Source organism: Sceloporus undulatus, chromosome 3, assembly GCF_019175285.1.
Source record: "Sceloporus undulatus isolate JIND9_A2432 ecotype Alabama chromosome 3, SceUnd_v1.1, whole genome shotgun sequence".
Classification (NCBI taxonomy): domain Eukaryota; kingdom Metazoa; phylum Chordata; class Lepidosauria; order Squamata; family Phrynosomatidae; genus Sceloporus; species Sceloporus undulatus.
The window spans coordinates 266,047,382-266,075,193 of NC_056524.1; the positions used below are offsets into that span (position 1 = coordinate 266,047,382).

The window sequence follows — 27,812 nt, forward strand, 5'->3', positions numbered from 1 at the left end:
AACATAACTTGCCAAACGTAAGAAAGACGCACCATCCCCAAAATAAAACTGAACATATGACTTTGCGTTTGAGCTTTCTTAGGCAAGTCCAAGCATGAAGGTTGTTTGTGTCTGGTTGCCAAGCTGGGGAAAAGTATGCAGCAGGCAGATCAGAAATTGCCTTAACATACATTTCTGCCCAATCAGTACAGACAGAAATCAGGGAAAACCATGTGGTAGATAATTGCTTAAGACCGCAGATCTCAAGCTAGGTTTTCTATTTTGGCTGCAGGAATGGCCACCTGTTGGCAACATACATGAGCTGGGATGTTTGATTGAGCTTTTGAATGGAATGAATGTCTATGCCATGGGCAAAACCCAGTTCACCTATGAATGAGGACAAATTTGCATGACTTTCAGTGGTACACCACTGTGAAATTGTGATCCACATCCAGATGCAACTGGTTACCAGTAAATATCTTTAAGTTGTATGGTCAGAAGAAACCAAGCCTCCAGGTTTTTCTCCTCCTGATTTGCCTTTACTAGAGTATTTCTAGAGCTCTTTCCCAAAGATGAGAGTCTGAAACAATTTCTCCTCTTGGGAGGCAGGGGACATTAGCTCCCAATACCCCAGTTAACATGGCCAGTCGCTATACTGGCTGGAAAATTCTGTGAATTATAGTAAAAGAAAAAGAAAAAGAAAAGGAGGAGGCTTTCCAAGCTTTGCCAAAGTTTTAGGTGAAACACAGACAGACTCCCCATCCTTTTGCAGAATATACAATTCTAAGGAGACTTGTAGGCACTAAGAACTGTTGAATAACGGAGATCTTGGAACAAATTCTTCCACTCAAAGATGCAGTGGGAAGGAATAGTCACATAAAATCAACCACCACCACCACTCCTTGCACTCACCATTAGTAAGCTCAGCAGCCCCATCATTACCCCCAGCATGATGTAAAGGTTATTGGTCAAACCTCCAGCCCATAGAGGACCCAGGATGGTAGCAATCCCCCCGACAGAGCGACGGAGACCTTGGCTGAACCCTGCAAGAGAGTTTATTTATTGTTTTTTAAAAAGTGGAAAATATCACATTAACAAGAAACATCAAGAAGAAAACAAAACAAAACAAAAAGATAAGTATGAGGAACAGTTGAAGTTTTGTGAGACATTTAGCCTTCTCTGTCAGAGAGCTCTGGTGCCACAACAAACTACAATATCCAGAATTCCACAGCATTGAGCCATGGCAGATAAAGTGGTGTCAAACTGGATTATTTCTGCAGTGCAGATGCAGCCTGAGATTGAAGCAATGATATGTGTCACTTCACTCTAGCACTGGCAACGTGGATCCTGCAATTCCACTTCACTTACTTTACAAGGTATTATTAAAATACACAAGTAGAAAAAAGAAGGCAAAAGGTGGTTATCTTCTCCAGTTTGGAAGCAATGTCATGCAACAATGCTTCAATGTTCAAAAGTGGGAGGCAGCAACAGAAACAGACAGGCCAGCAAGCAACCCAACACCATTAAAAAAAATAAAGCTCTGCAGTGGCAAGTGCACAAGATTGCAAAGTGCGGCTGTAAGAAGACCCAGGAAAGTGCAGTTCGATCAGGAAGAGAACACTAGCTGAGAGCATCTGGAAATTAACACTGTGACCTGCTGCAACTACTGCAGAGATGTTAGGGGATAAATAAATAAAGACCATCTCTCAAATTTACAAACTGCACCTTCAACCAAAACTGGACTTTGCAGTTTCTAACTTCGAAGCCCAAAGTCTTTTGGGTCAAAGAGAAGCACCTTACTATGTTGAAGAAGAGCTTCCATTATTTATATTCCTCCTTTCCTCTAAGGGTGTGTTCATGGATCCCCTTCATCCCACTCCATCCCACCCCATCCCATTTTGTTGTTGTTCCTGTGTGTCTTCAAGTCATTTTTTATTTATGGTGACTCTAAGGCAGGGTTTTCTTGGCAAGGTTTGTTCAAATGGCATTTGCCTTTTCTTTCCTCCGTCCCATTTTATTCTTATAATAATCTTACAAAATACAATAGTTTGGGTGTATGAATGGCTCAAGGTGGGTTGCAAAGATGGAGAGCGCAGCTCAGTGGTAGAACATATGCTCTGCAAGACAAAAGTTCCCATGTTCAATCCCTGGCACCACCAATTAGACTTGGAAAATACCGGTGTGATGTTCTGGACTTTTATGCGGGAAACTTCATTTATTAGCTATTGAGGTCAAATGGTGGAGAGAAAAGGCAGATTGCAATGTTGGCAACATCCACTCAGAGTGAGCCTGGCATCAGCTAATGGGAGTTTAGCCAAGAGAAAGTGAAGGTTACTCTCAGGAGCAGATATAAATAGGCTGAGTGAGAGATGTGTTAGGTAGATAAAGACCAGATAGAGACAGAGCTCTGAGTTAGAGTCAGAGGTTTATTAGACCCTGAGGGGTTTTAACAGCCAAGGTGGTTGAGATACACTACAGTTGGAAGGGGTTTTGAGAACCCAGGTTGGCCTGGGTCAAGTATGGAAACTGAATAGGTGTGGCTGGTAAAGTCATAGCGCAGCAACATAGAATTATAGTATCGTAGAATTGTTGAGTTGGAAGAGACCACCAGGGCCATCCAGTCCAACCCCCTGCCATGCAGGAAATCATAATCAAAGCATCCCCGACAGATGGCCATCCAGCCTCAATTTAAAGACCTCCAAAGAAGGAGACTCCATAACTCTCTGAGGGAGTGTGTTCCACTGTCTAACAGCTCTTACGGTCAAGAAGTTCCTCTTAATGTTGAGCTGGAATCTCTTTTCCTGTAGCTTGCATCTGCTGTTCCGTGTTCTAGTCTCTGGAGCAGCAGAAAACAAGCTCGCTCCCTCCTCAAAAGTTTTAAAGCTCAGAGTTGAGTCAAAAGTGTTTTGTGAAACTGTAACCTAGAGGCCACTTATAGAATATAGTAACAGATACTGTAACTCTCGGTACCTGTTTATCAACTCTAAATACCAATCATAAGAAAGACACTGTAATCAACCATCTTCTAAATAAAGTTCTCTTTTTTTTTGGTTCAACATGTGGTCATTTGAGGTATTTTAAGAAATGATAAATCAAGCGCTACCAGGGATTAATAATACTTTTATTGCTGAGAACACTCAAAATACTGCGCGTTCTGTCTTCCTACAAAGTGGCCCAGAGGCAAGGAAAAGTGTGTCACTCAAGCGAGGGATCCAAGTTCGAGAGTCTCGTCATGCAATTTGGTGGCAAGCAGTGGGGTGAAATAAGAAAAAAACTAACCAGGGGGTTTGGAGTGCAAATCTCACAGGACACCCCATTAGTTATTGGTGGCAGCTAGGGAGGTAGCTGTCACATATTGGTGGCAGAGGTGGAATAAAAAGAGGCTGCCATCAGAGAAAAATAGTTGGGAAACGGTTGCTTCATTTATTAGATATTAAGGTCAAATTGTTATGTTTGCACTGTATATTAGATGTTCTAATTATTATTGTTTTATATAGCGTAATCCATGTACATGGCACTTTACAGTTACAGAATAAAACATTTATAACTATTCCAATAATATATACAGTCAGCCCTCCATATCCATGGATTTTTTATCCATGGATTCAAGCATCCACAGTTTGAAAATATTTTAAATAATTGTTTTGCTATTTTATGCAAGGGACACCATCTTACTGTGCCATTATATTTAATGGGACTTGAGTATTCATGGATTTGGGTATCCACAGGGGGTCCTGGAACCAAACCTCAGTGGATACCAAGGGCCCACTGCACTAAAATACAATATTGAAATACAATTACCCCCTCCCCTCCACACACACACATAATGCAAAATAAAACAAAATAGTCAGTACATATAACCAGATATACGGTAATGTAGATAATACAGTGAGTGTGTGTGTGTGTGTGAGTGTGTGTGTATAAGGATTGGCTGGGAGGGTCTGAGAGAACACAATGTTGGGAGTAAGTGATGATTTATGGAATCGCTGAAGGGATTTTGAAAAGGCTGGTGTGTGACAGGGACTGAGTGAGTAGTCTGTTAAGAGTAGGAGTAGGAATTAATGGAGTTGAGGAGTTTGAGTGGTTAGGAGAGTCAGTCAGGGTTAGAGACAGAGAAGAGTTAGATTCAGGGTCAGAGTTAGCTAAGAGATAGGTGTGTGAGAGAATGAGATACGCAATTTAGAATCATTAAATAAGTAATCGGTGATGTTCAATTTCTGTTCAAAAATTGTTATTTTTGTATTATATGCTTTTGCCTCCAGAAATGCTACATATTGGAAAGCTGAGTTCAGATACAGTGTCTGTGATGGCAGCAGATAATGAAGAATGGTGGTCCTGTCTGGTACAGATAGAAGATAGATAACATTTCACAGGAACCATGTGGGCATCTAGGTAGTCCCCACAGCTGGTGGCCAGAGAAATAGGACAGGAGGAGATCTTCACATGAATGGCAGAAGTGGGGATAAGTGGAAAACTTCACATTTGGTGGCAGTGGAAGGATAGGCAGAACCTCATGACCTGCACTCAGAAAAGTTGTGGATTTGTTGTTGTTTTGCTGAAACTCTCACAACTCGGACAGTTGTAGTCTTAAAAAGTAACATTTTAAAGGTATGAGAAAGACTCCTGTCTGCAGCCTCAGCCACTGTTTGCCAGCAAATGTTAATCTACAGGGACCAACAGTCCTTATACAGTCTGGCTGTATCAGGTTTTCGACAGCCAAGCGGGACCTATACAATCCTCAGTAGTCTTTACACTACTCCAGCTCTGTGCTGGCAGATGTTTCAGCAACAGCAAGTAACTACATTGACACATCACAACAACTATAATTGCATTGTTGTGATATGCCAACAAATCATACATTACTTTACTACTGTAGCTAAATGAGGAATAATCTCCTTCTACAGTACAACATGCAGAATTATAGCAAAAGGGCCTCACTAAATGTAGGGAGGATGAAGAGTATTATTTGGTTTAGGTGCTGGCTCATATTGGCACTTCTTATTCTGCTGTGGGTGTTAAATAACAATGAGGTAGATGGAGGTGTAATGGTTTTGTGTGTTGAACTAGGACTCTGGAGACCAGGGTTCAAATCCTAACTCAGTCATGTAAACCCAATGGATGACCTTGGGCAAGTCATACGTTCTCAGCCTCAGGGGAAGGTGATGGCAAACCTCATCTGAACAAATCTTACCAAGAAAACCCCATGATAGGTTTGTCTTAGGGTTGTCATAAGTCAGAAACAATTTGGAAGGCACAAAAGAACAAGAATAACAGTGGATGGAAAAAGAAAGTGTTTAATACCAAAGACCTTTGCCTTCTAATAATTATATTGTTGTGTAACTAAAGAAGAAATATTTTGACTTTTCTTGAAAAACTGGAAGCAAAAGTGTTCCATTTTAAAGTGTCAATGGCGCTGTACAGACCGCCAAAAAATAGCGGCTTGCCGGCACCTGTTTTTCCTCTGGAGGGAAGCCACAGCTGTCAAACCACGCAGCTTCCCTCCGGCAGAAAAAGAACCCGCAAAAAGTGGGTTGCTTTAAAGCCGCAGGGGCGGTGGAACAAGTGCGCCACTGGAACACTCATTCCGTAAGCGCTGTGCAGCAACATACAGACACCATGCAGCGCTTACGTAACAATGGCGGCACCTATGTACAGAGGGCGCCACCACTGTTATGCTGCCATTACATTCTAGGGTTAGGGGCCACACGGCAACCCTAGAATCGGCCCAGGTATGTCATTTATTGGCGGTATGTACCGGGCCAATTATACCATGAAGTAAATACTTCCAAGTGACTTGGAACAATACTTGTAACTTACTGTTTTTAAATATGATTTTCAAAGAGTTGTGTTCACTGAAAGCTGGCTTATTGTGTATGTGAACCTACTTCTAATAAACCGTGGTTTATTTATCATCCACAAACCACAATCAGAACCCATGATCTGTTGTTGTACTCTGAACTCTGACTTGATTAAACCATAGCTTGCTGCAACATCCAAACCCACAACTATGGCTTGATCATGACTTGTTTCCTAAGAAAAAGTAGAAATAGAAAGAAGTCAGCATTTTATGCCCTCACAAGAAGGCCATCATGAGTGGGATGCCCATGAGCTTACCTTGGGTTCTCTCAGCTGTGACTTTAGAAAAAAGTGACACCTGGGAGACTGCAACAAAGGGCAGGCCTAGAACCTGCAGGAATACACCAGTCACCAGCTCCGACAGGAGGACAGCAAAGGAACCTGAGGATAAATAAGGAGGAGGAGGAGGAGGAGGAGGAGGAGGATGAAATAAGGTAAGGAGAAGGTTTTTCCTCAGGACTGATTCACAAATAATCAATAGTTTGTGGGGCAACCTGGATCACGGGCTGACTCACATGGGGACCAAAATATCTGTTCTTTTAGTGGCCACTCCTACATCAACTGTAAGAATTTTCAATGCATTTAATTTATATGTAATAGAGGCTGGTTGACACACACATACTTCTCTCATCTCTCTGTGTGAAATGACCCATCAGAGGATGGGTGAGTGGGGTGAACATGCACAGGCAATACAGAATGAATGAAAACATTTGAAAAATTAAACACATGCCCAATAACATTTCAAATAGATTGAGGTCAGCCTATTTAAAGTTCATTCAGTCTGAAAAATTCCTTTTTCTCCTACAATTCTCAATATCCACATTGGCTAGAGAATTTTGAAAGCTGTAATCCAACATAAGGAACTTTTTCAAGCTCTCATTCTATATAAGGAACCTCCTATCTATATGGATTCAGTGCTGCCCTCATGGATGGGGGAAAACATAGATACACAAACCCCGTATTAGTCAATAGACAGCTACACCTGTGTCCACACAAACCACCATTGGCTAATATTGGGAAGGGTGATTCATGGGCACTGAAACCTGTGAATGGCTAGTTGCTGATATGGATAGCCCACTGTATTTCCATTAAATGCTGCAATCAGCCAGGTGTGCATTATGGTGCTCTATGGCTACTAAGATGCAGCACCAGTTACAGATGGTGCATTTTATGCTGCATAGACAAAATTCAGCCCACAAAGCTTTACTTAGGAATGTTCTGTGCACCTGCCAAATTCACACTCATAACCAGGGGACCAGCAATAGAAACAAGACAAGCAGGTAAGAAATCAAAGCTAGCACTCCATTTGTTTGCTTCCACATCCTGCAAAGATGAAACTGCATCTGCCTCTGCCACATCAGGACCATTTTACAAAAATGCTCAAATACTGCACCCATGGGTGGGGAAATGTGAGGAATACCAATGAGATATATCTGTTTCAACACACAAATGCATGCATGTTTTGCGTTCAACCTATTTCCAAAAGATCGGGATTTATGGATCACTTTTCAGGGGATAATTGTCCTTCCAAACAGTAACAAAATAAGGGGACTGGAAGGAGAAACCAAAAGGCTTAAAAGCCAGATGTCATGGCCATGAGGTCTGCAGTTAATGCATAGTCCCAAGATGGAGAGTAGTGACTGAATGGATCACTAAGGATATGAAAGTATTAGGTTAAAACTACCAATGCATGTTGGGAAGGAGAGGCAATAGTTAGTGTCCATGTCCGAAAACACAAGGCTGTCTGAAACTCAGAGATCTGTCTTTTATCATGGGAACACACAGGTTCTCGAGGTGGCATACAGCAGATTTAATTTTAAAATACAGATTTTTAAAAATTCTGTTGTTTTTTTAAGATTATAATTAAGATTTCCAGTGATGGCACTATTTTGTATTTCACAGGAGCTTTACCCTACTGTGGGGATAATTACTGTTTTTAATGTGTTTTGGTCAGTTTCAAATGTTTTTATTTGTATATGTTTAAAATTATTTTATTTATTCTATATCTCCTCAGGGGCCCCAATGGATTACACAAAGAGTTTAAATAAATAAATTACATGATTTATTTAACTAGACAAATTCACGGCATGCAGGTTTACCAGAAATTATTTCCAGCCTAAATTAAACTTTGAGTTCCAGAGGCAGTCTACATCTTGAATACTGCTGCAAACAAACAAGGGAAAGCAAAGTCTCTCTTTTTTTTTTTTTTTTTTGGCAAACAGTTGGCTGGCAATTGTTGAAAGCAGGATCCTGAGCTAGACTGTTACTCTTAAGCTGTTGGGTCACAATTTAAATAATAAAGTAAATAATACTTCCAAATGTTCTTGTTCTCAACAACAACCAAAAATTGTGTCTTGACACACCACAAAGAAAATGGGCAAGTACACGAGATTTTATACAGGTCAGGGCATCTTTTGTGAAAAGTTTATTGTCTTGGTTTCATGCAAAAAAAACCAACACCATTTTTTTAACAAAGAACTGCAGCTTTTTATTTTGCACAGAACAAACCATTATCTGTACAAAAATCTTCAGTCTTGCACAAATTTTCTTGTGCAATTTTTTTTTTTGCAAAATTCCAACATGAAAAAAAAAACCTCCTTCAAAAATCCCATAAAAATTCTTGTGATCTCTCTCAGCAGCAAGAAAACTTTTGAAATAATTCAGTTTTGCATGTGAGGATGAAAGAGACAATGGTGTACATCTCTAATCAAGGATCCATTATTGGGTTGCAGTTGGACAAAGTGGGTTACACCAGCACCCTTACCACTAGTAAAATATACCATTAAAAATAAAAATAAGAACCCAGTGTATAAATCTATATTTTGGTGCAAAAGTAAGTCTCAGATCTGGAAGGATTAACAACCACTGGACAAAACACCAAGCTCGATATTATGTTCCCCCATTTTTATTCCAGCTGCAAAATCTTTCAGATATAGACTGGGAACTGGAATTTTATTAGAGCTGGCTATCATATCAGCAGAGCTTGGGAAAGTTGCTTTTTTCACCTCCCAGAATCTCCCAGTCAGCAAAGCCACTGGAGGATTCTGTGAGCTGCAATCAAAAAAGAAATATTTTCAAGGCTTATTTACAGTCAGCCTTCTGTATCCACAGATTCTGCATCCACAGATTCAACTATCCATGGTTTGAAAATATTCCCCTCAAAAATATATTCCCAAAGCAAACCTTGATTTTGCCATTTTATATAGTGAACACTATACAGTGTATACAGTAAGACTTGAGCATCCATGGATTTTGGTATCCATAAGGGGTCCTGGAACCGAACCCCAGTGGATACCAAAGGACCCAGTGTATTATAAAGGATGTCATACAGAGATCAGCACAAAGACTCCACAATGGATCTTTACTCCCTCTTTCCAGTTGTCCAGCTTCATTACCTCGGGGCCATGCCAGGAAGACCAAGCACCAGATACAGGCAATGTTGCAGATGATCAGACCCAGGAGTAAGATCACACGGTCTGTCAGGCGAGTGCTAAGGCAGCGCACCAGAAAGAAGCCACCAATGACCTGAAGAAAGACAAGAACTCAGCAATCTGCCTTACACTGAACCAGCTTGTTGGCCAATCTACCTTAATATTATTTGCTCTGGCTGGCAGCATCTCTGCAGCCTCTCAGAAAGACAGCCTTTCCTGTTACTTACCACCAGATCTTTTAAATGGTTGGGATAAAATTTGAAATGTTCCATGTGCAAACAATGGGCTTTGATACAGGAACAGAAAAGACCCCTGCAGGGGATGCTCTGCCTGGAGTTCCTGCATTGAGCAGGGAGTTGAACCTGATAGCTTAAGAGTGTCCCTTACAATTCTATCATTTTATCATGTAGAGAGACCAAAAAACAATAGTCGTAAATACATATAGACAGACCAAAAAAACAAAGCTCTGTAATTGATTAACAGTAATTAACCTGGCCCAGGCAGGAAGCCAATAATCACAAATCTGATTGCTAGAATACTATTAGACTCCTTCTCTAATGCGTTTCACACTCACCTCCACACCACATAGGAAATACATGATGCTGTTCTCCAGTTCCCCAAAGTTCAAGTACCGTTGTGTGATTGGGGTTATCATGGTCTAAAGAAGAAAATGGACATGAACACAAGCCATCATGATCACTTGCTTCTAAGGTCTATCTAGATTGCAAGATAGTTCACAAATCACCACTTTCAACCCTTTCACCCTGTCAATACATCTCTAAACTTCAAAAATGGTTAGACAGTATAGAGACTAACAGCGAGAGGAGGAAAGAAAGCAAAATGTGTTCCATATGCCCAACTTATTAATTTTCTAGTTTCTGCATTAAATAAACAAATGACACTTGTCTGGAACAGAGGGGCATTCACATATATACTCCTACCTCAAGTGCTGTTTGATTGAAGAGTGTGATAAACTGGGCAGTGAGAAGAACCACTACCTCCTCCCTCAGGTACTCTGCAACAACAAGAAAAGTTCTGTCTGCCTTTGTCATATTCATGCTGACATCAGGGTGCTAGATGCTGTGTGCTACTAAAAGGTAGGTGTGTAGGGCAGTGGCACATGTGCACCTTCAAGTTGCCTGTCATCTTGTAGTGGCCCCATGAATTTCACAGGGTTTTGTCAAGCAAAGAATATTCAGAGCTGGTTCTGCCAGGTACTTCTGAAATATAGCCTACCACACCTGGGATACATTGGTGGTCTCCCATCCATGTACTAACAAGCGCTGACTCTGCTTAGCTTCCAAGATTAGATGGTATCTGGTCCCTTTAGTTAAGATCTCCTGCCATAGAAAGGCAGCCAGGGCTAATTAAAAATTGAGCACTGCTATCACATCTTAAGCAAGTCATCTAAAGAATCTATTCTACAAGTATTTTGGGTACACTATGCATTAAGAGGGAAGACAACCTTCTCACCTGTGGCACCCCAGCTGACTTTCTTTGCTTTAATATATTTGCTTTTCCTTAGTTTAAGTTATGGCTAGTGTTTTTATTGACTTTATTTAGTTCTACACTACCCAGGTATCCATTAAAGAATAAAAACAGTTTTTTTCAGTCTTACAATAAAATAGGCGCGGAACAGACTGCCCAAAAAGGGCGGCCTGCCATTGCCTCCTTTTCCATCGGTAGGAAGCCACAGCAGATAAACCATGCAGTTTCCCACCGGCAAAAACCCGCAAAAAGCGGGTTCTTTTTCTGGTGCCCTTGTGACGCCTGAGTACGCCAACGGCGCACTTGTGATGTCACAAGGGTGCCACAACATGCGGACGCTAAGCATCCGTTGTGTCAAAATGCCGGCGCCCATGTGTACAGGGTGCCGCCATTTTGACGTACAGAATACGTACTAGGGTTAGGGAGCGCTGCATGGTGCGCGCTCCTTAACCCTAGTACCACCGCCACCACGCCACACTTTGCCTGTCTGTAACAGGCCATAATCACCTTAATTCTGCCCTGCCTCCATTTTCCTTTTCTTTTGAGCTCCACTTGGGGAGCATTTGGTCTTCAGGACTTCCATCACAAGAAGAAATCCTTTCTCATCTGAATCTTGGATAATAAGTATTTTACGTGACAGCAGCAGTAGTGTCAGAACTAAGACCAGGATTTAAGGAAAGTATTCTCAAGATTAGGTTACATTATGATAAAAATTATATGGACCATCTATACTATGGCAATAATAATAAGCTTGCCAAGCCAAACAGCAAAAATCTGCCTATCTCAGGCTTGTCCCATGTTCTCCACTGGAGAACAAGTGTTTGATAGCCACATGTCCACTTTCACCCCATGGAAATGCTAACCTCTGATGGAGCTGAAATCATGGAAGGGGTTCTTGTCCTTCTCCGCGGTTGCATCCTCATCCGCCAGGTGTCCATTGGGGACATACCGACACTCGTCCCCCAGGTAAGGTCCCTGATGCTCCACAGTTGTGCTGCCATAGCTGCCAGTCTCTGCAGCTTCCTCTTGACCTGTTTCATGCTTCATGAGAGGCTCCTCCTCTTCTTCTTCCAGGGCATCCCGCGATGCTGTCGGCACAGCCTTGGAGGAACGGGCAGAAAGTGGCGGCTGTAGGTCATAGTACATGGTCACAACAAGGATTTGAAGCAGGATCCACACCAGACACATGAAGAGCTGCACACAGAAGCAAGAGCAAAAGATTCTTCACACATGTTTATCTCTGCAGTCCCGACACAAAACAATATCAACACTTTATTTTTACTTATTGATTTGATTGATCTACCTTTCCTCCAAAAAGGGACTCAAGTCAGGGAGAGGGAGAATGCACCTGAAACATTATTCGTTAATTAAAATATTTATATTCCCCATATCATAAGCTCTCTGAGCAGCTTACAATATAATCAATTTAAACCATTTAAGTTTGAAACAATAATATAATTCAAATACCGTATATACTCGACTATAAGTCAAGAAATTTTAGTCAAAAAATTAACCTTAAAAAACTGGGTTGACTTAACTATGGGTCAGTGCAGCTCAGGGGAGAAAGAAAGACAAAGATGGAGTTGGGCATGATGTCCCTTGCGGTCTCTTCCAACTCTATGATTCTATTACTCTGTTGGTGGGGCACAGAATGAAGGCATTATCTCAGAATATGGTTCAGCCTTGTGAAATCATAGGAAGGAAATGCTCCATTCAAGAAGCAGCCATGCCTTACTTTCAAATACTTGCTACTCACCCCCGGTGATGTGAACTTGTTGACCACGAAGGGCCCAACCCGGAAGTCACAGAGTCGCAGGAAGAGGTTGCAGGCTGGTCCTAGGAGCAAATGTAGCAGGACAAGTTGTTGTTGTTGCTGTCATCTCATGTTACACAGAGATAAAATCAATTCAAAATAATCTAGAAGCTGTTTGGTTTTTTTGGGGGGGGGGGAAGGTGTTAAAAAAAATACCAAAGCTAGGCAAACCTGGATCTTCTGCACCAGAGGCAAGGAACCATTAGCCTTCCAGTCATTTTGGACTTCAGCTCCCAGAAGCCCTAAGCAAGCATGGCCAATAGTGAGGGATTAATGAGAGTTACCATCCAAAACTATAGGCCATCTTGCTTCTCTACAAACCTTCCGAGATCAGGAGGCTCAAGCTGGCTGGGTATGATAAGGGTTATAACAGACTGCTAGGAATCTACAACGAATGCCAGTCAATTTCAGCCAGCTCCCACTAAATCTCCACTCAGTGATGGCGAACCTATGGCACGCGTGCCAGAGGTGGCACTCAGAGCCCTCTCTGTGGGCACACATGTTATTGCCTTAGCACAGAGTTTGCCAGAGTTTCTTACTAGAAAGCCAGAGGGACGTGGCACTTTGCAATAAATAAGTGGGGTCCGGGTTGCAGTTTGGGCACTCGGTCTGTAAAAAGTTCTCCTTTCACTCATCAAATTGTCAGAAATGCTCCACCTCTATTTTGCAGTCCACACAATGAGGCATTTTGATTCAGCACACATTTTTATTTTGGCGTTTAGAATATTACTGGCTCTTCCTCTTGTTCAATTAGTGCTTGAGGAGATGTAAAAAGAAGCAAATAGTAGAAATAATAAAATATATGAAATACGAGAAAATGCTGACCATTTCTTGGACAATAAAACCAGAGATTAAATAGTAAAATTGGAGAGTGGTATATAAGTATTAAAAGTTCAGCAAACCCATCTTGTTACTAACAGCTGCTTAAATGACAAAAGAAGTATTTGAACAAGAGCGAGGTGCCACTATACAAGAAGTCCTGGCTCAAGTCTGTTGCTCTTGTTGTGTACCTTCAAGTCATTTCCAACCTATGGCGACCCTAAGGCAAACTATCATGAGGTTTTCTGGAGCTGAGAGTGTGGGGGTTTCCATGGCCAAGGGAAAATTGAACCCTGATCTCCAGAGTCGTCCAACACTCAAAGCATGACACCATGCAGATTCTCTCATGACTCTCTAAGAGGGGGACATGTAACATGGTTTCAAGATATATAATGAATGGAAATTATGGGCAGCCTCATTTGGAAGCCTTGCAAATTTGATTCCCTGATCAACCATAGAAATGCATTGGGTGACGTTGGGCGAGTCACACACTCTCAGTCCCAGAAAACACCATGATAAGTTCACCTTAGGTAGAGCATTTGGGGTAATTTGTTGAGAGGGAGAGAACTGGGAAGGTGCTGGCTGAAATTTTCTGGCATTCCTGGCAGATTCCTAGTAGGTCTGTTCATTAAAAAATTTTAAATGCATAGAGCCAATACCCTTTGGATATTTCCCTGTGTGTCTGTAGAACATCCTTCTTTAACATGGTACCTGCCTTAGGGTTGCCATAAGTTGGAAATGAATTGAAGGCACCCAGCAACAATAACAAACACTTTAAGGTAAGGGATGTCACATCAGCATGGCCAAGATCAAGCAGCTATAATAAATTCCATATTTATTAAATATGCACCTTGTACAGCCTCTTTGCATCTTGTTATTTACAGCCCATAGAAGGCCTTAATGGCAGCAAACCTATTTCTGATAACTGTATGTTTCTTTAATGTCAGTGCTTCAGGAGGATTTACTGTATTTTCTGGCGTATAAGACTACTTTTTAACCCAGGAAAATCTTCTCCAAAGTCAGGGGTCGTCTTATAGGGCAAGTGCTGAAACGTCTGAGCCGAATGGAGAATCTGCGGTCGCCGCATATGGTGGGGGGAGCTCAAAAACAGCCATGGCCACATCCCCACCGTATGTGACGATCATATGAAAGCAGCTACCACTCTGATAGTCTTGGAAACAGGGAGGGCTGGGCAGGCAGGGAGATCTGACCAATCCAAGTAGGCTTTGTATACAACAAGGTTTCCTGCTAAGTATCTGCATGTCATTTGAATTAAAATTACCATATTGAAATCAAATCTGATGTTTTTTTAATTTTTATTTGGTGTGCGTTGGAAGAGGGGTAGTCTTATACGGTGAGTATATCTCAAACTCTATATTTTAACTGGAAAAGTTGGTGTCATCTTATGTGCCCAGTCATCTTATTCGCCGGAAAATACGTTATTTATGTATTTATTTAATAAGTTGCCTTTCTCCTGGAGTGAGGCCCAAGGTGGTTCCCAGAAAGAAATCAATTAAAATCTACCCATACATTTTTAAAAAACAGTTAAAATCATTACCATTAAAACAATATCAAATTATTGAAAACATATAAAAAGTTTAGAAAATAAAACACACACCTCAATTAAAAAAAACTCCATGATGCAGTTACATATTGAAGGCTGCTAAAACAAAAAGGAAAGCAGGGAGGGGACCAGCCTAGCCTCCTGTGGAAAGGAGTTCGAGGCTCCAAGAAGCTTTCTCTCGTGTTCTCACCAAACAGGCCTGTGACAGTAATGAAACCCTGAAGATCTAGAGTTCTTGCAGAGTCGTATAGGGAGATCCAATATTCAGATAGTCTGGATCTAAATCATTTAGGGCTTTATATATCATGACCAGTACTTTGAATTTGTCTGTGGAAAAAATTGTAGCCAGGGGTGCTGTTTCAACAAGGGAGGTATATGCTCCCTATAACTGACCCTGGCCAGCATTCTGGCCATTTTAATAAGTAAAGTTAAAGGAAAACATCTCTGTCTAGTGATATCATAATGAAGGTAAGACAAAAGAAATTCTCAAGAAAATAGACAATACTGCAGGTATTTAGGATCTTGTCAAGAACTGGTGGAGCAATCAGCCTTACCAATGAGTAGCCCAACCTGCCGGCATGCCATGACAGCTGCAAACACAGTGGCACGCTCCTGAGAGGTGGTGGATCGTGTGAGGTAGCCAAAAATGGATGCTCCCACGCCAGTCCCCACACCTGCAAGAGAAATCCAAAGAAACAGAGAAAGTAAGAACAAGATGAGAACATTTGTTACAAAGCCACCAGGGACGTAGCCAAGGGGGGGGGGTTCTTGGGGTCCGGACCCCCTCTTCCGTTAGAAAAATGAATGGTGCATGCTGCTGCGCCGCCGCACCCAAGCCCCCATATAATGGTGGCACTTAGTCTGGACTCCCCCCCTTTCCTAAAATCCTGGCTACGTCCCTGAAGCCACTCATCCTTCCCTGCCCAATGTACTAGCTTCTATTCCTTTCCAGGATGGCTGGGGATGGATGGATTCTGTAGCCCAATATACCTGCTTGGGGCACAGACTGAGGAAGGCTCAACTTGATCGTTGTTTCCATTATAGCTCTTACCTGCCACAAGTCGACTGCTGAGAAGCATCCATTTGGAACCCCCAACAAAGTACATAAAATTCCCTGAAAGAGAGAGCAGAGATAAAGCAAGTTTTCCAGGAATATGAAGTACAGGTTGAGTTTCCCTTAACCAAAATACCTGGAACCAGAAGTGTTTATTTGTGAAGTCGAAGGCTTTCATGGCCAGCATCCATAGTTTGTTGTGGGTTTTTCAGGCTCTGTGGCCATGTTCTAGCAGAGTTTCTTTCTGACGTTTCACCAGCATCTGTGGCTGGCATCTTCAGAGAATGCTTGCCTGGAAAGGAGCTGGGTATATATATACTGTGTGAGCCTGGGAATGCAGGAGTGATTTGCATGTGTATTCTGTTCCTGGTGAAACGTCAGGAAGAAACTCTTCTAGAACATGTCCACATAGCCCGAAAAACCCACAAAAAGCTATGTTTGGGACTTGTTTTTTTTGTTGTTGCTGCTGTTTCTTTTTTCAGATTTTGGAATATTTGCATACACATAACAGAATATCTTGTTGATGAGACCCAAGTCTAAACATGAAATTCATTTATGTTTCATATATACCTTATATACATAGCTCTGAAGATAATTTTATACATAATGTTTTTAATAGTTTTGTGCATGAAACAAAGATTGTGTACACTGAACCACCAGAAAGCAAAGGTGTCACTATCCCAGCCACCCATGTGGACAGCTTTGCTATTTGTGGAGTATTTCAGTCTTTGGAATTCCAGATAAGGGATACTCAACCTGTAGGAAGCTGTGTTAAGCCTGCATCTGATGGCACTTTAAAGATTAACAAGCTTTATGTAGCATAGTCTTATGTGGCCTTCATCTGGTGTGATTTATGCCAGTTAAGTTCACAGAATATGCACTGCTGCTGATGTATGCACTGTACAGTTGACCCTCCACATTTGCGGATTTATTCATGGATTTGATTAATACATTGGCGGGGTACAAACCGCCGCTTTGCGGCGCTTCCCCGCCGCCGCCATTTGCTCCGTGCGGGAGCCGCAGCAGCCAAACCGCGCGACTCCCGCGCGGAGCAAAAAAGAAGCTCCATTTCGGAGCTTCTTCTTGCGGCGCCTCTATGACGTCGTGAGGCGCCTGGCGCGGACTCGTGACGTCATAGGCGCCGCGACACGTCTGGACGCTATGCGTCCAGTACGTAAAGATGGCGGCGCCCATGTAGAAGGTGCGCCGCCATCTTGTACGTATAGGATACGTACTAGGGTTAGGGGGGTGCGGAAGCACCGCCCCTTCCTAACCCTAGTACGTATCCTATACGTACTATATGGCGGTGTGTATCCCGCCATTGTCTCTAGGAATCTCTAGGACAGGTCCTCCAGCATCCATGTTTTGCCAGAGGTTGCACTGGATGACCTAGAGATTCCTAGGGAGGTGTTGTGTTAAGTTAAAAGAAAAGTACTTGTTTATTTGCAGTTTTTCCTCTTCCACCGGGGTCCTGCATCCCTCACCCCAGTGAATGTGGAGGGCCCACTGTAGTATATTGATTCCAGAGTTAGATGAATGTAAATTGTTTCTTCTCTAGAAGAGCTCATCTGGAAAGTACTTCTCCTCCTCCCCCCCCCCCCCCCACAAATACTTATAAAAAGTAGTTTCCTATAACTATTTATAAAATGGAGGGAGAGACTGTCCATATCTATTTGTTGCAGAGCATGGAAATTGTACTTTTTGGGACTGCAACGCTATAAAATCTATTGCATTTGAAAAAAATCTAATAGCAATACCCTTTACAGGCTAAAATTCACTTGGTTGTTATAGAAACATCAAATAAACTTGATATAACTTGGTTTGACATAATTATGATATATTAAAACTACTATTTATTCAGAAAATGATTGCAAATTGAATGTATTTATTTAAAATTTATTTATTTATTTAGGTTAAAATGTAGCCACAAGGCATTCAACCTGAACTAAAAGGCACTCCTTCAGTTTTGTCAGCCAATGAGATGAAGGGAAAAATATTTAAAAGCCAGTCAAAAAAGAAGAAACAATCAATATGAACAAAGGAAAGAAAATCCTTTTGACTCCTCTTGTCCGCTGTAGAGCCAAGCAGACATAAAGCACTCGCTCCTATAAAACCAATTCAGAAAAGGAAACCAAGACCTAGAACTGCAGTGAAGTGAGATATTATACACAGACTTTTCTAAAAGTCTGCCAACTACATAATTTTTAGAAATAATGTGAGAACAGTGAATAGAATAACTCACCTTAAATATTTGATCCATTATTTGAAAATAAAATATCATAATGCATTTTTCAGTTTTTCCTGGGGGAAAAATGACTTCAGAAAAAAATAATGGGGGAGGAGAAAGGTTGTGTGTTTTTTTTAATTCAATCTCCCCCCCCCCCCCCCCCGCACTTTACAATTTCTAGGTCTTTCCCATTTGAGATAACAAGAACTGCACCTGGAACATCATTCATGCAATGGATATGCCCTTTTCTAAGGTAGCGAGAGTAGAAACTAGAGACTGCTCCTGTTCCTTTAATGGATGCATAGAAGAGGCTATTGCAGGAAGTGCTGCTTGTAACAAGCAACACCTGCTGAAATTCCCTCTTGTACACAACCATTAAAGGTACAAGAGCTGTCTCCAGTTTGGAACCCTATCTTTCATTGAAATACATCCCACTGTCTGAAGCAGAAAGATAACCTCTCTAGTATCAGAGCCCGAAATAGTCAAGGGCCCAGAGTGACTGGCTGTGTACATGGCTGGGGTGAAAGTCAATATCACAGGACGCATGCCTCTGAGAAATCCACTGACAACTACTTCCAAACGCACTTTGTTCTGGCCGTGTTGCACCAGCTGTTCTCAGTGCCTGTTTCTTCTTCTGCCCTCTTTTCATGAGCAAGCAGTTGACATTCCTATGTCAGTGAAAAATATTAGAATACTCACCTCCTGCTTTTCTTTGTTCTGTTATTACACTAGGCTTATTTAATTTTCTGCAATCTTTGTGATACCAAAAACCATGTATTACTCCAGTCTGTGTATTTCTGAGGCATGAAAAGAGACTTTGTAAATAAAAGAAAATTATCTTTCTTTGTGGCTCTTGCTTATATATTAGGCCCTCCATATCCACAGATACAAAATTTCATGGATCAAAAATATTCAAAAATATATAAATTATAAAAATCAACCTTGATTTTGCCATTTTGTATAAGGAATACCTTTTTACTATCCACTGTATTTAAAGGGACTTGAACATCCATTGATTTTGGTATCCATGGGAGCTTCCGGAACCAAATTCCAAAGATACCAATGACCTATGTATGTATTTGTGATAAGCAAAAACTGACTCTAATTTGTACATTTATGATACATGAAAAGAGACTTTTCAATGATAACAAAAAAACCTCTCTCTGTATGACCCTTGTTTATATGAATACTGCTTCTGTATTTTCCTTTTTGCTTTTATTATTGACAGCATTGTTCTGCATCTATTCCTTTCTGCAGAAAAGATTTTAAAACTGGTATGAAAAGGCAGTATACAAATATGTTTAAAGCAAACAAAAAAGGGAAGATCAATGGCTAAAACTGGTATGAAAAAGCAATATATAAACATGTTTATATAAAGTAAAGGAAAAAGGAAAGACCAATGGATGATCTTTCTCCTATTTCCCTTCTTCTCCAGGTAACCTGCAAAACAGGGGTGGGAAATTTTGGTTGTTGGGGCCAAATTTGTCCTCCAGCAGCAAAATTACAATGGGTCTTTGGTTTCTACTGGGGTTTATTTCCAGAACAGAGAGAGAGAGAGAGAGAGAGAGTTGATACCATAATGTGAGGATGCGCGAATCCTGTTAAATACAATGACATAGTAAAATGTATAAACTGGCAAATCAAGGTTTGCTTTACGTGGAAGATTTTCAAATGACTGAATCCATGGATAAAGAATCTGTGTATATTGGAAGGCTGACTATAAACTGCTTTCAATCCCCCCCCCCCAATTTTATCTTTCTTGCCACTATTATACTTGCCACAGGTTTTTATTTTTATTATTATTTTAAACCTGTCTGGGATTTTTAAAACAAAAATGAAAAGAGATATATAACTGGAAAGAAAAAGAAAAAGCACCTACCTGCTATCTGGAACAGGTTGGCAAAGAGGATGATGGCCTTGGTTTGACGGGTACGGTCAGACCAATATCCAAAAAGCGGTCCTGTGATCAGTCCAGCAAAACTAAAGGCAGAGATGCCCAGGCCCAAGAAATAGGGCTCAGCATTCAGAGTTTGCAAGTAGGCCCAGATGGTTGGCAGGATCACCGCTAACGAACAGGAGGAAAAGAGGAAAGGGGAGGAACATTTCAGTAAGGAAAATTCTCTAAAACAGCATCCATGAAAAGCAGTATCATTAGGAACATTAGGAAGAAACGAATAACGCATTTTTCATTACCCTTGGAGTGGTGGTGCCTGGAATAGATCCCCTGTGGATACAAATGGACGACTGTCTGTACATGTAACTAGTAAGTGAAACAAATGCATAAATATGTTCCCCCCCTACTATGCTGGTGTTCTATCCATTCTAACTTTGAAATCCTCACCTTCATTTGAGGTTTTGGTGTTGAGCTTTACAGCCAATCCTTAGCTCTGAATTTAGAACTCACTCTGTCCAAAGGGCCAGGAAGAATTTGTTTGCACATGTCACACTAGAGAGTTTTCTATTCTCTAGTTTCATTCTTAAGATATATCTACACTACACAACTACAGCAGTTTGATACCAGTGTTACTGCCAGATGGAAGCCTGATTTTTGTAGTTTGGTGAGATCCTTAAAATTCTCTTTGTAATATCTGCCTACAGAGGATTCTTACTAAAGTACATATCACAGGAATTCACAGGATGGAACCATGACAGTTCAACTGATATCAATGTGGTATAACTGTATGGTTTCACTTGCAGAACAAGCTGTGAATATTTGGCATCAAAATGAAAACAGATTTCTGGGTATTTTGCACATATCCACTTATTTAATGGGAATGCCATGGAGAACAGCCAACATTTTAATACCCTTCAACCTACCACAGATGAAAACATCTGACTAGTCAATATAGCAAAGGTTACTGATGAGAAAGAACAGGCAACCTAGGAAATGCTGCAGCAGTTGACTTTTGCCTGAGCCTACTGGGAAAGGAAAGATTGCTTTTCCTCTCTTTCTTCTGCTGTCTTAACTGAGTGCAAAGTTTGGAATAATGCATGTAAACTGAGGGCAAAGGAGGAAAGCAGGAAGAGGAGGGAGAAAGTGGAGCATTTTACAAGAATCTGGGGGAAAGCCAGATGATGGAGGATTACTCAGAGGTGCCCCTGCCAATTTGGGATCCTTTGAGGGCATGCCATTTGCTCCAGGATCCCCCTCATCTTACTACTACTACAGCTCAACCGTTCCTTTAGCTTTTAAACTGAAAGCACTGTTCATGGAACCTGGTCTGAAAAGCATACTGTAGGAGTATCAGCCAGCGTGGCATAGTGGTTTGAGTGCTGGACTATGATTTGGTCAAGTCACATTCTCTCAGCCTCAGAGGATGGCAATGGCAAACCCCCTCAGAAGATACTTGCCAAGAAAACCTCATTATATGTTTGCCTTTGGGTAGCCAGGAGTTGGAAATGACTTGAAGGCGCACAACAACAAGGAGTATGCAATAACACTCCAATGTATGCCCTGCAAATCTACTTCTATAAACCAATACATAATAATAAATATGCATGTATCTTGATTGTTCATAACAGAAAATAATATATTCACAATTCATATACATGCATTCTAATAAAATACAAAACATAGCAAAGCTGTGTTGACCAATAATTTACAGTAACCATATGTAACAGAAATACATTATTTTTTGTTATGTGAATACTTTGTTTTTGTTATGTGAATATTGTTTTTGTTATAAACAAGATATATACATATTCATTATTTTATACATATATATTGTTTTACAGAGGTAGATTTGTACGGTGTACGCTGGGGTATTACTGCATACTCCTGCTTTTCAGACCAAGGAGTTTATCACACGGGAGGAATTTCTTCTCATTTCAAATGAAAAGAAAGTGGGGCCAGAATGCATTCACGTGAATTCGCTAGTTCAGTGAATTTACGTGAATTCGAATTGTGTTCGAACTGACTTCCGATTGCCCGAAAATAGCTTGCCATCGCCCGAAATTGTGTGTGATCACTTTTCATGCAATAATGTGAAACCCCATGATTGCGTTTGGACTGACTTCCCATTGCCCAAAATTGCATGTGGTAGTCTATCACACAGTAAGGTTAAACCCAATGATTGCATTCAGAATGCCATTGGATTATACTTCCAATTTCCCTTGTCTGATAACATCCCCAGTTCCAGAATGGTACTGTTAGTTGACCTTTTGAGAATTTTTCTGACGGTTATCTTTGGGGTAGAGTTCAGAATTCGAAACATGCTTTTAGAAACAAAAGCTCATACTGGCAGGGACAGGTCCTGAATACGTAATTTTATGTTGCAGTTTCGGCCCTAGTTGTGGCGCCACCTCATTTTAACTGTGTCGTAGCACTGGTTTTACAACTTGATCCTTTTATTGTTACAGTTTACATCTCCCCACCCAGGCCAGCCTCTTTTTCTGAGTGTCGCAAGGTAGGTTGGGCTGTGACATGCACAAGGTTAGCACAAGAACCTTGAAATGTTATTGCACCCATTTGACCTGTGCATATTAATATCCCAAACTCCAAACAACAGAAAAGAAAGGAAGAGAGCAAGGCATTTGTGGCTGGATCTTAACAGGCATAGCAATGAGGAAGATGTCACCAGCCCAAAGCCATAAGGGACTTTGAGAGACAGCATAGTGCTAGGTTGTCATTTGCTTCCCCCAAATCATTAAGGTAAAAGGATAAATAAGACAACAACTCGGGTCACAATACAGTCTGCAGGAGATGGGGTTTAAAAATCTCTGATCTTACATAGGAAAAGACTGGAATGAAATAGGATTCTCACAAATCAGACCAGCAGAGTACTCTAATAGGCTTCCTCTGAAGCTGAGAAAATGTGACTTGCTCAAAGTCAATCAGTAGGTTTTCATGGCCAAGTGAGCATTTAAACCCTGATACCTAGAGTCATGATCCAACACTTAAGCCACTACGTCACACTGGCTCACACTTTCACTGTACCCTGTGTCCTGTCAGAGACCTTAATTTAGAAACACATACCACTTAGCCACCTTCTACTGAACTTGCATCTCTCAAGTGACCTTCATAGATTATTGACTCCTTACATAAATATCTCACGTTTCTTCCATTACAACATAGATACCAGGTTACAGAAAAATCAACCCAGAGTCCTGTGCCACTTTAAAGAAAAACAAGTTTATTCTAGCATGTCTTTTCATAGACAATAGGCTATTTAATGAAATGGCCTTTAGTCCATGAAAACACATTCTGTAATAAGGGCATATCCCACCACTTCATCTACATGAGCAGGAGTGAGAATTGTGCAGCTTTCTACATAGAGCTGGACCACAACTCCCATCAACCCTAGCATAGCCAATGGTGAGAGTTGCTGGGGACTGTAGTTAAGCAACATCTGGAAAGCCACACAATTCCTATCCCTATACTGTCAAGCCATTTTAATGTTTGTCGATGCCTCCTGAAAGAGCCAGTGTGATGCAGTGGTTTGAGCATTGGACTATGACTCTGGAGACCAGGGTTCGAATCCAAGTTTGGCCATGGAAACCCACTGGGTGATCTTGGGCAAGTCACACACTCTCAGCCTCAGAGAATGGCAACGGTCAACCCTCCCTGAAGAACCTCACCAAGAAAACCTCATGATAGGATCACCATAAATCGGAAACTATTTGAAGGCACACAATAACAACAGACACCTCCTACCCTGTTCTGGATTTGCATACATGCTATAGTGTGCTATAGTGTAATAAAATGAAATCTAGGGCCACTAAATACCATAGAGAGAATGAGGAGGTTTCTGAAAGTATCAAATATAACTTCAGACAAGTTGATGGGAACTGATTTCCAACTATATCTAGAGAGCCACCATTTCCCTAACTTTGGCAAAAAGAGGGCTGGAAATTGTGTGGTCCTCTATCAGAGTGCAACTCCCAACAGTCCAGTATTGCTAAGGGTGACGAATGCTGGGAGCTGCACTCTAACAACATTTGGAGGTTTGCAGGATTTCCACTCTGGCCTAAACAGCCAAGCACCAATGTATAATACCTCATGGTCTGAGCAGAGGCAGTGTGCTATAGTAGTTTGAGCATTGGACTGCAGCTCTAGAGATGAACATTTGATTCCCCATTCAGCCATGGAAATCCCCAGAGTGACCTTGGGCACGTCACACACTCTCAGCCCCAGAAAACCCTGTGACAGGTTCGCCTTAGGGTTGCCACAAGTCGGAAATAACTTGAATAACAACTAAGCAGAGAAGGAGACTCGCCCCACAATGACAGGATGAGCCCTGTTCAGACCATGAGCTGCTTGTACAATGTTGTTTTGGAATCCTATTGTGGGGTTTCCTTGGTAAAGTTTGTGGGGAGGAGGTTTTCCAGTGCCTTCCCCTGAGGCTGAGAGCATGTGACTTGCCCAAGGTCATCTGGTGGGTTTCATGGCCGAGCCAGGAATCAAACCCAGAGTTGTAGTCCAATGCTCAAACCACTTCACCACTAAGTATTTGGGTTCAAAGGTCCCAATGCTGCCACATGCTGGGGGTGCAATTTGAAAACTCTGGATTTAATAGCATCATCATCATCATCATCATCATCATAATACTGTTTATTTATAGCCCGCTTTTCCAAGGAGATCAAAGCGGGTTACAAAAGAGGTACTAAACAATGTACAATTTGCAACAGTATCTACATTATAAAATTTCAAATGAATACATCAAATTTTTAAAAACAAGATAAAAATTACAAACATTAAAAACCACAATAATAACTAGCTTAAGAGTGCTAGTGTAATGGGGAGAGAGCAGATATCACAACGCCTAGGGGAAAGCCTGTTGGAAGAGGTAGGTCTTCAGCTTCTTCCTGAACAGGTCAAGGAAGTTAACCGAGCGGAGCTCGCCGGGAAGAGAGTTCCAGAGCTGCGGGGCAGAGTTGGAAAATGCCCTCTGTGCAGGAATGAAGGGCAGGAATGTTTAGATGGCAACACGTACCTTTATTTCAAAATAAAGTGGGTGGAAAACCTTTCCTAGTCCATACGGAAACTGGGATTAGACTCAAGAAGGAGGAGGCGGGGGAAAGAATATCAACAGTTTAAGAAACATGCAGCTGGCACAATATTAGCTGCAAAGACTCAGAACCACTACTGATAAATGTCAAGGAAGGAAGTGTTGAAGCTCGGTTACCAAATGAACAAAAATAAATGACCAGAGATGGCTTACAGAATTTTTACATGGGTGAAGAAGACAGCAAAAGAGTTAAAAGGCTTCCTATACCTTAGCTCACTCATAAATGAAAATGGTGAGTGTGCTAAGAAATCGACAGCTTGGAAAGGCAGCTATGACAAACCAGATAAGATCCTCAAGTGTAAAAATATATCATTAAAATATCAGAAGCGGAATGATTCATGCCATCGTATTTCCAATTACTGCGTATGGGTGTGAGGAGTGAATAGTGAAGAAACCAGAGAGAAAGAGAATGAACTCATTTGAACTATGGCGCTGGAGGAGAGATCCACAGATTCCACAGATTGCCAAAGACAGACAGACAAATGGGGCTGAGAGTAAATCAAGCCTGAAGTCTATCTAGAAGCTATGATAACTAAACTGAAATTACTGTACTTTGGACATGTCCTGAGACGATGATGTTGTTATGTGCCTTCAAGTCATTTCTGACTTGCAGCGACTTGTAAAGTGAACCTATCATGGTGTTTTCTTGGCAAGTTTCTTCAGAGAGGGTTTGCCACGGTCCTCCTCTGAGGCTGAGAGAGTGTGACTTGCCCAAGGTCACCCAATGGGTTTCCATGGCTGAGCCTGGTTTCCAGAGTCATAGTTCAACCCTCAAACCGCTTAGAGTTGCCATAAGTTGGAAACCACTTGAAGGCACAAAACAACAGCAATCCCAGAATCCCTGGACATCGATCAAAAAGGCTGGGGAGTCTGGGAACTGAAGTCCAACATGCCTGGGGGACCAAAGTTTGGAAACCGCTGGGGTAGATGCACTCCAAGAAAACCAGGGCCCTGAGTCTGCAAGACCTATATATAACAAGGGCTCTTAAAGGACTCTCATTCATAGGAACATGGTAAAAGCTGAAAGCAACGGTGGCACAGGGTGACCAGATGTCCTCACTGCAAAGAAGGACAAGGCAGTGCCAAATGCAGGACGCTCAAGGAAAAATGGAGGACATTCCCAAAGAAAAACTCAAAACACTCCTAAAAATATAAACGCATGATTCTTAGCCCTGTTCAACATGGAGGGCATTTGGGGATCCTTCCGCAAAGGAGGACATGACCAAAGAAAAGCTCAAAACACTCATAGGACTTTATCACACTGGGGCTGATTTCGGCATTAAAGAGAGATGAAAGCGCATTTAAAGCATCCCACAAATGAAGCGGAAATGGCAAGTAATTGTGCAAATAAATTGATATTGGAAATGCATTGTCCCTGAAATCCCAAAAGTAAAAAGATGTGCATTAAAGCTTCTTTGTGACCACTTTAATAGCAGGTTTTGTGCGACGTCATGTGAAATTGTTACGTGTAATTATGCGATTTTCCCAGGATGTTCACAGACTAAACTCCCGCTCTCCTTCATGTGATAAACTCCCTAGAAGTGGAAATCCATGCTCATCATGGAGAACATTTTGGAATTTCTCCTGGACAGATGGCTGAAATGGAGGAGCTGTCCTGGAAAAGGAGGACGGCTGGTCATCTCACCTTAAGGTCACCTTAAATTGGAAACAACTTGAAGGCACACAATAAAAACAACCCCTTTCCTTCATTTCCCCCCCCCCCAAAAAAAACTGTAGGACGCTGAAGAAAAATGGAGGACGTGACCAAACGGGAAGCTTCAAAACACTCATAGAAATGTCAATCCCTGCTTCTTCTTCATTGTGTGCCTTCAGGTTGTTTCTGACTTAGGGCGACCCTAAGGCAAGTCCTATCCTGGGCTTTTCTTGGCAGGGCTCATCCCCTGAGGCTGAGAGAGTGTGACCTGCCCAAGGTCACCCAGCTTCTTAGGTCCTTAGCTCAACATGGAGGGCGTTTGGGGATCCTCCTTGGACAACAAACCTAAAATGTAGGTTTGTTGACTGTAATATTGGCTAAAATGGAAATGTAGGGCCTGTCCTGGAAAAGGAGGACGGCTGGTCAGCCTGCCTTGGCCCCAGGACCTGGCCTAAAAGCATGGAGGGACCCTCCTGCAGAGCAGGGCCTCTTGCCTCCCACCCTGTCCCTAACCACTAGGCGAAACAGCCCGTTTCCCAGGCATGATCCATCCCTTACCATACTCAATCCCTCCGGAGAGGAAGAGGAGACCAATGGTGTAGTTGGTCAGCTTCTTCTTCCTCCTCTGCTCATCCATGCAACCTGGGGGGGCTTCCTGGCCGGCAGAGATGGAAGAGAGAGGGGGGCTGGCGGCTGCGGTGGCCTTTCCAAAGAGACCTCACAAGCTCAGGGCCATGCTCCTCGCCCAGGGGGGCACTCTGCGCATGGCCAGGAGCACCCTCGCCCTCCCAGCCCCGAGGGAAACGGCTCTTTTTCTGGCCGGCCAGGCAACCTGGGGAAACTTGGATGGCAGGAGCCAGGAGGAGGAGGAGAGAGGAGCCTCCAATGCCGAGGGCGCCTCCTCGCCTGGACCAGCCCTG

General features: G+C 42.0%; 1 protein-coding gene across 3 annotated transcripts in view; it reads right to left on the bottom strand.

Annotated features, from left to right (window-relative positions):
- The window catches only part of LOC121927332, a 35,410-nt gene extending 7,602 nt beyond the window's left edge, over nt 1–27,808 (bottom strand). For 2 of the 3 annotated variants that reach the window (XR_006103183.1, XM_042461066.1), the window contains exons 1-11: nt 27,451–27,808; nt 20,111–20,296; nt 16,002–16,064; nt 15,505–15,624; nt 12,511–12,590; nt 11,618–11,948; nt 10,208–10,281; nt 9,841–9,924; nt 9,231–9,360; nt 6,094–6,216; nt 892–1,022 (exon numbers count right to left, since the gene is read on the bottom strand). Coding sequence is in view for 1 of the 3 variants with exons in the window: in XM_042461066.1 (XP_042317000.1) it covers nt 892–1,022; nt 6,094–6,216; nt 9,231–9,360; nt 9,841–9,924; nt 10,208–10,281; nt 11,618–11,948; nt 12,511–12,590; nt 15,505–15,624; nt 16,002–16,064; nt 20,111–20,296; nt 27,451–27,529 (1,401 nt within the window). In the remaining 2 variants the exon portion in view is untranslated. The remainder of the gene's footprint in view (nt 1–891; nt 1,023–6,093; nt 6,217–9,230; nt 9,361–9,840; nt 9,925–10,207; nt 10,282–11,617; nt 11,949–12,510; nt 12,591–15,504; nt 15,625–16,001; nt 16,065–20,110; nt 20,297–27,450) is intronic. The other variant, XR_006103184.1, reaches the window with a different exon arrangement.
- Nucleotides 27,809–27,812: the final 4 nt, after the last annotated feature.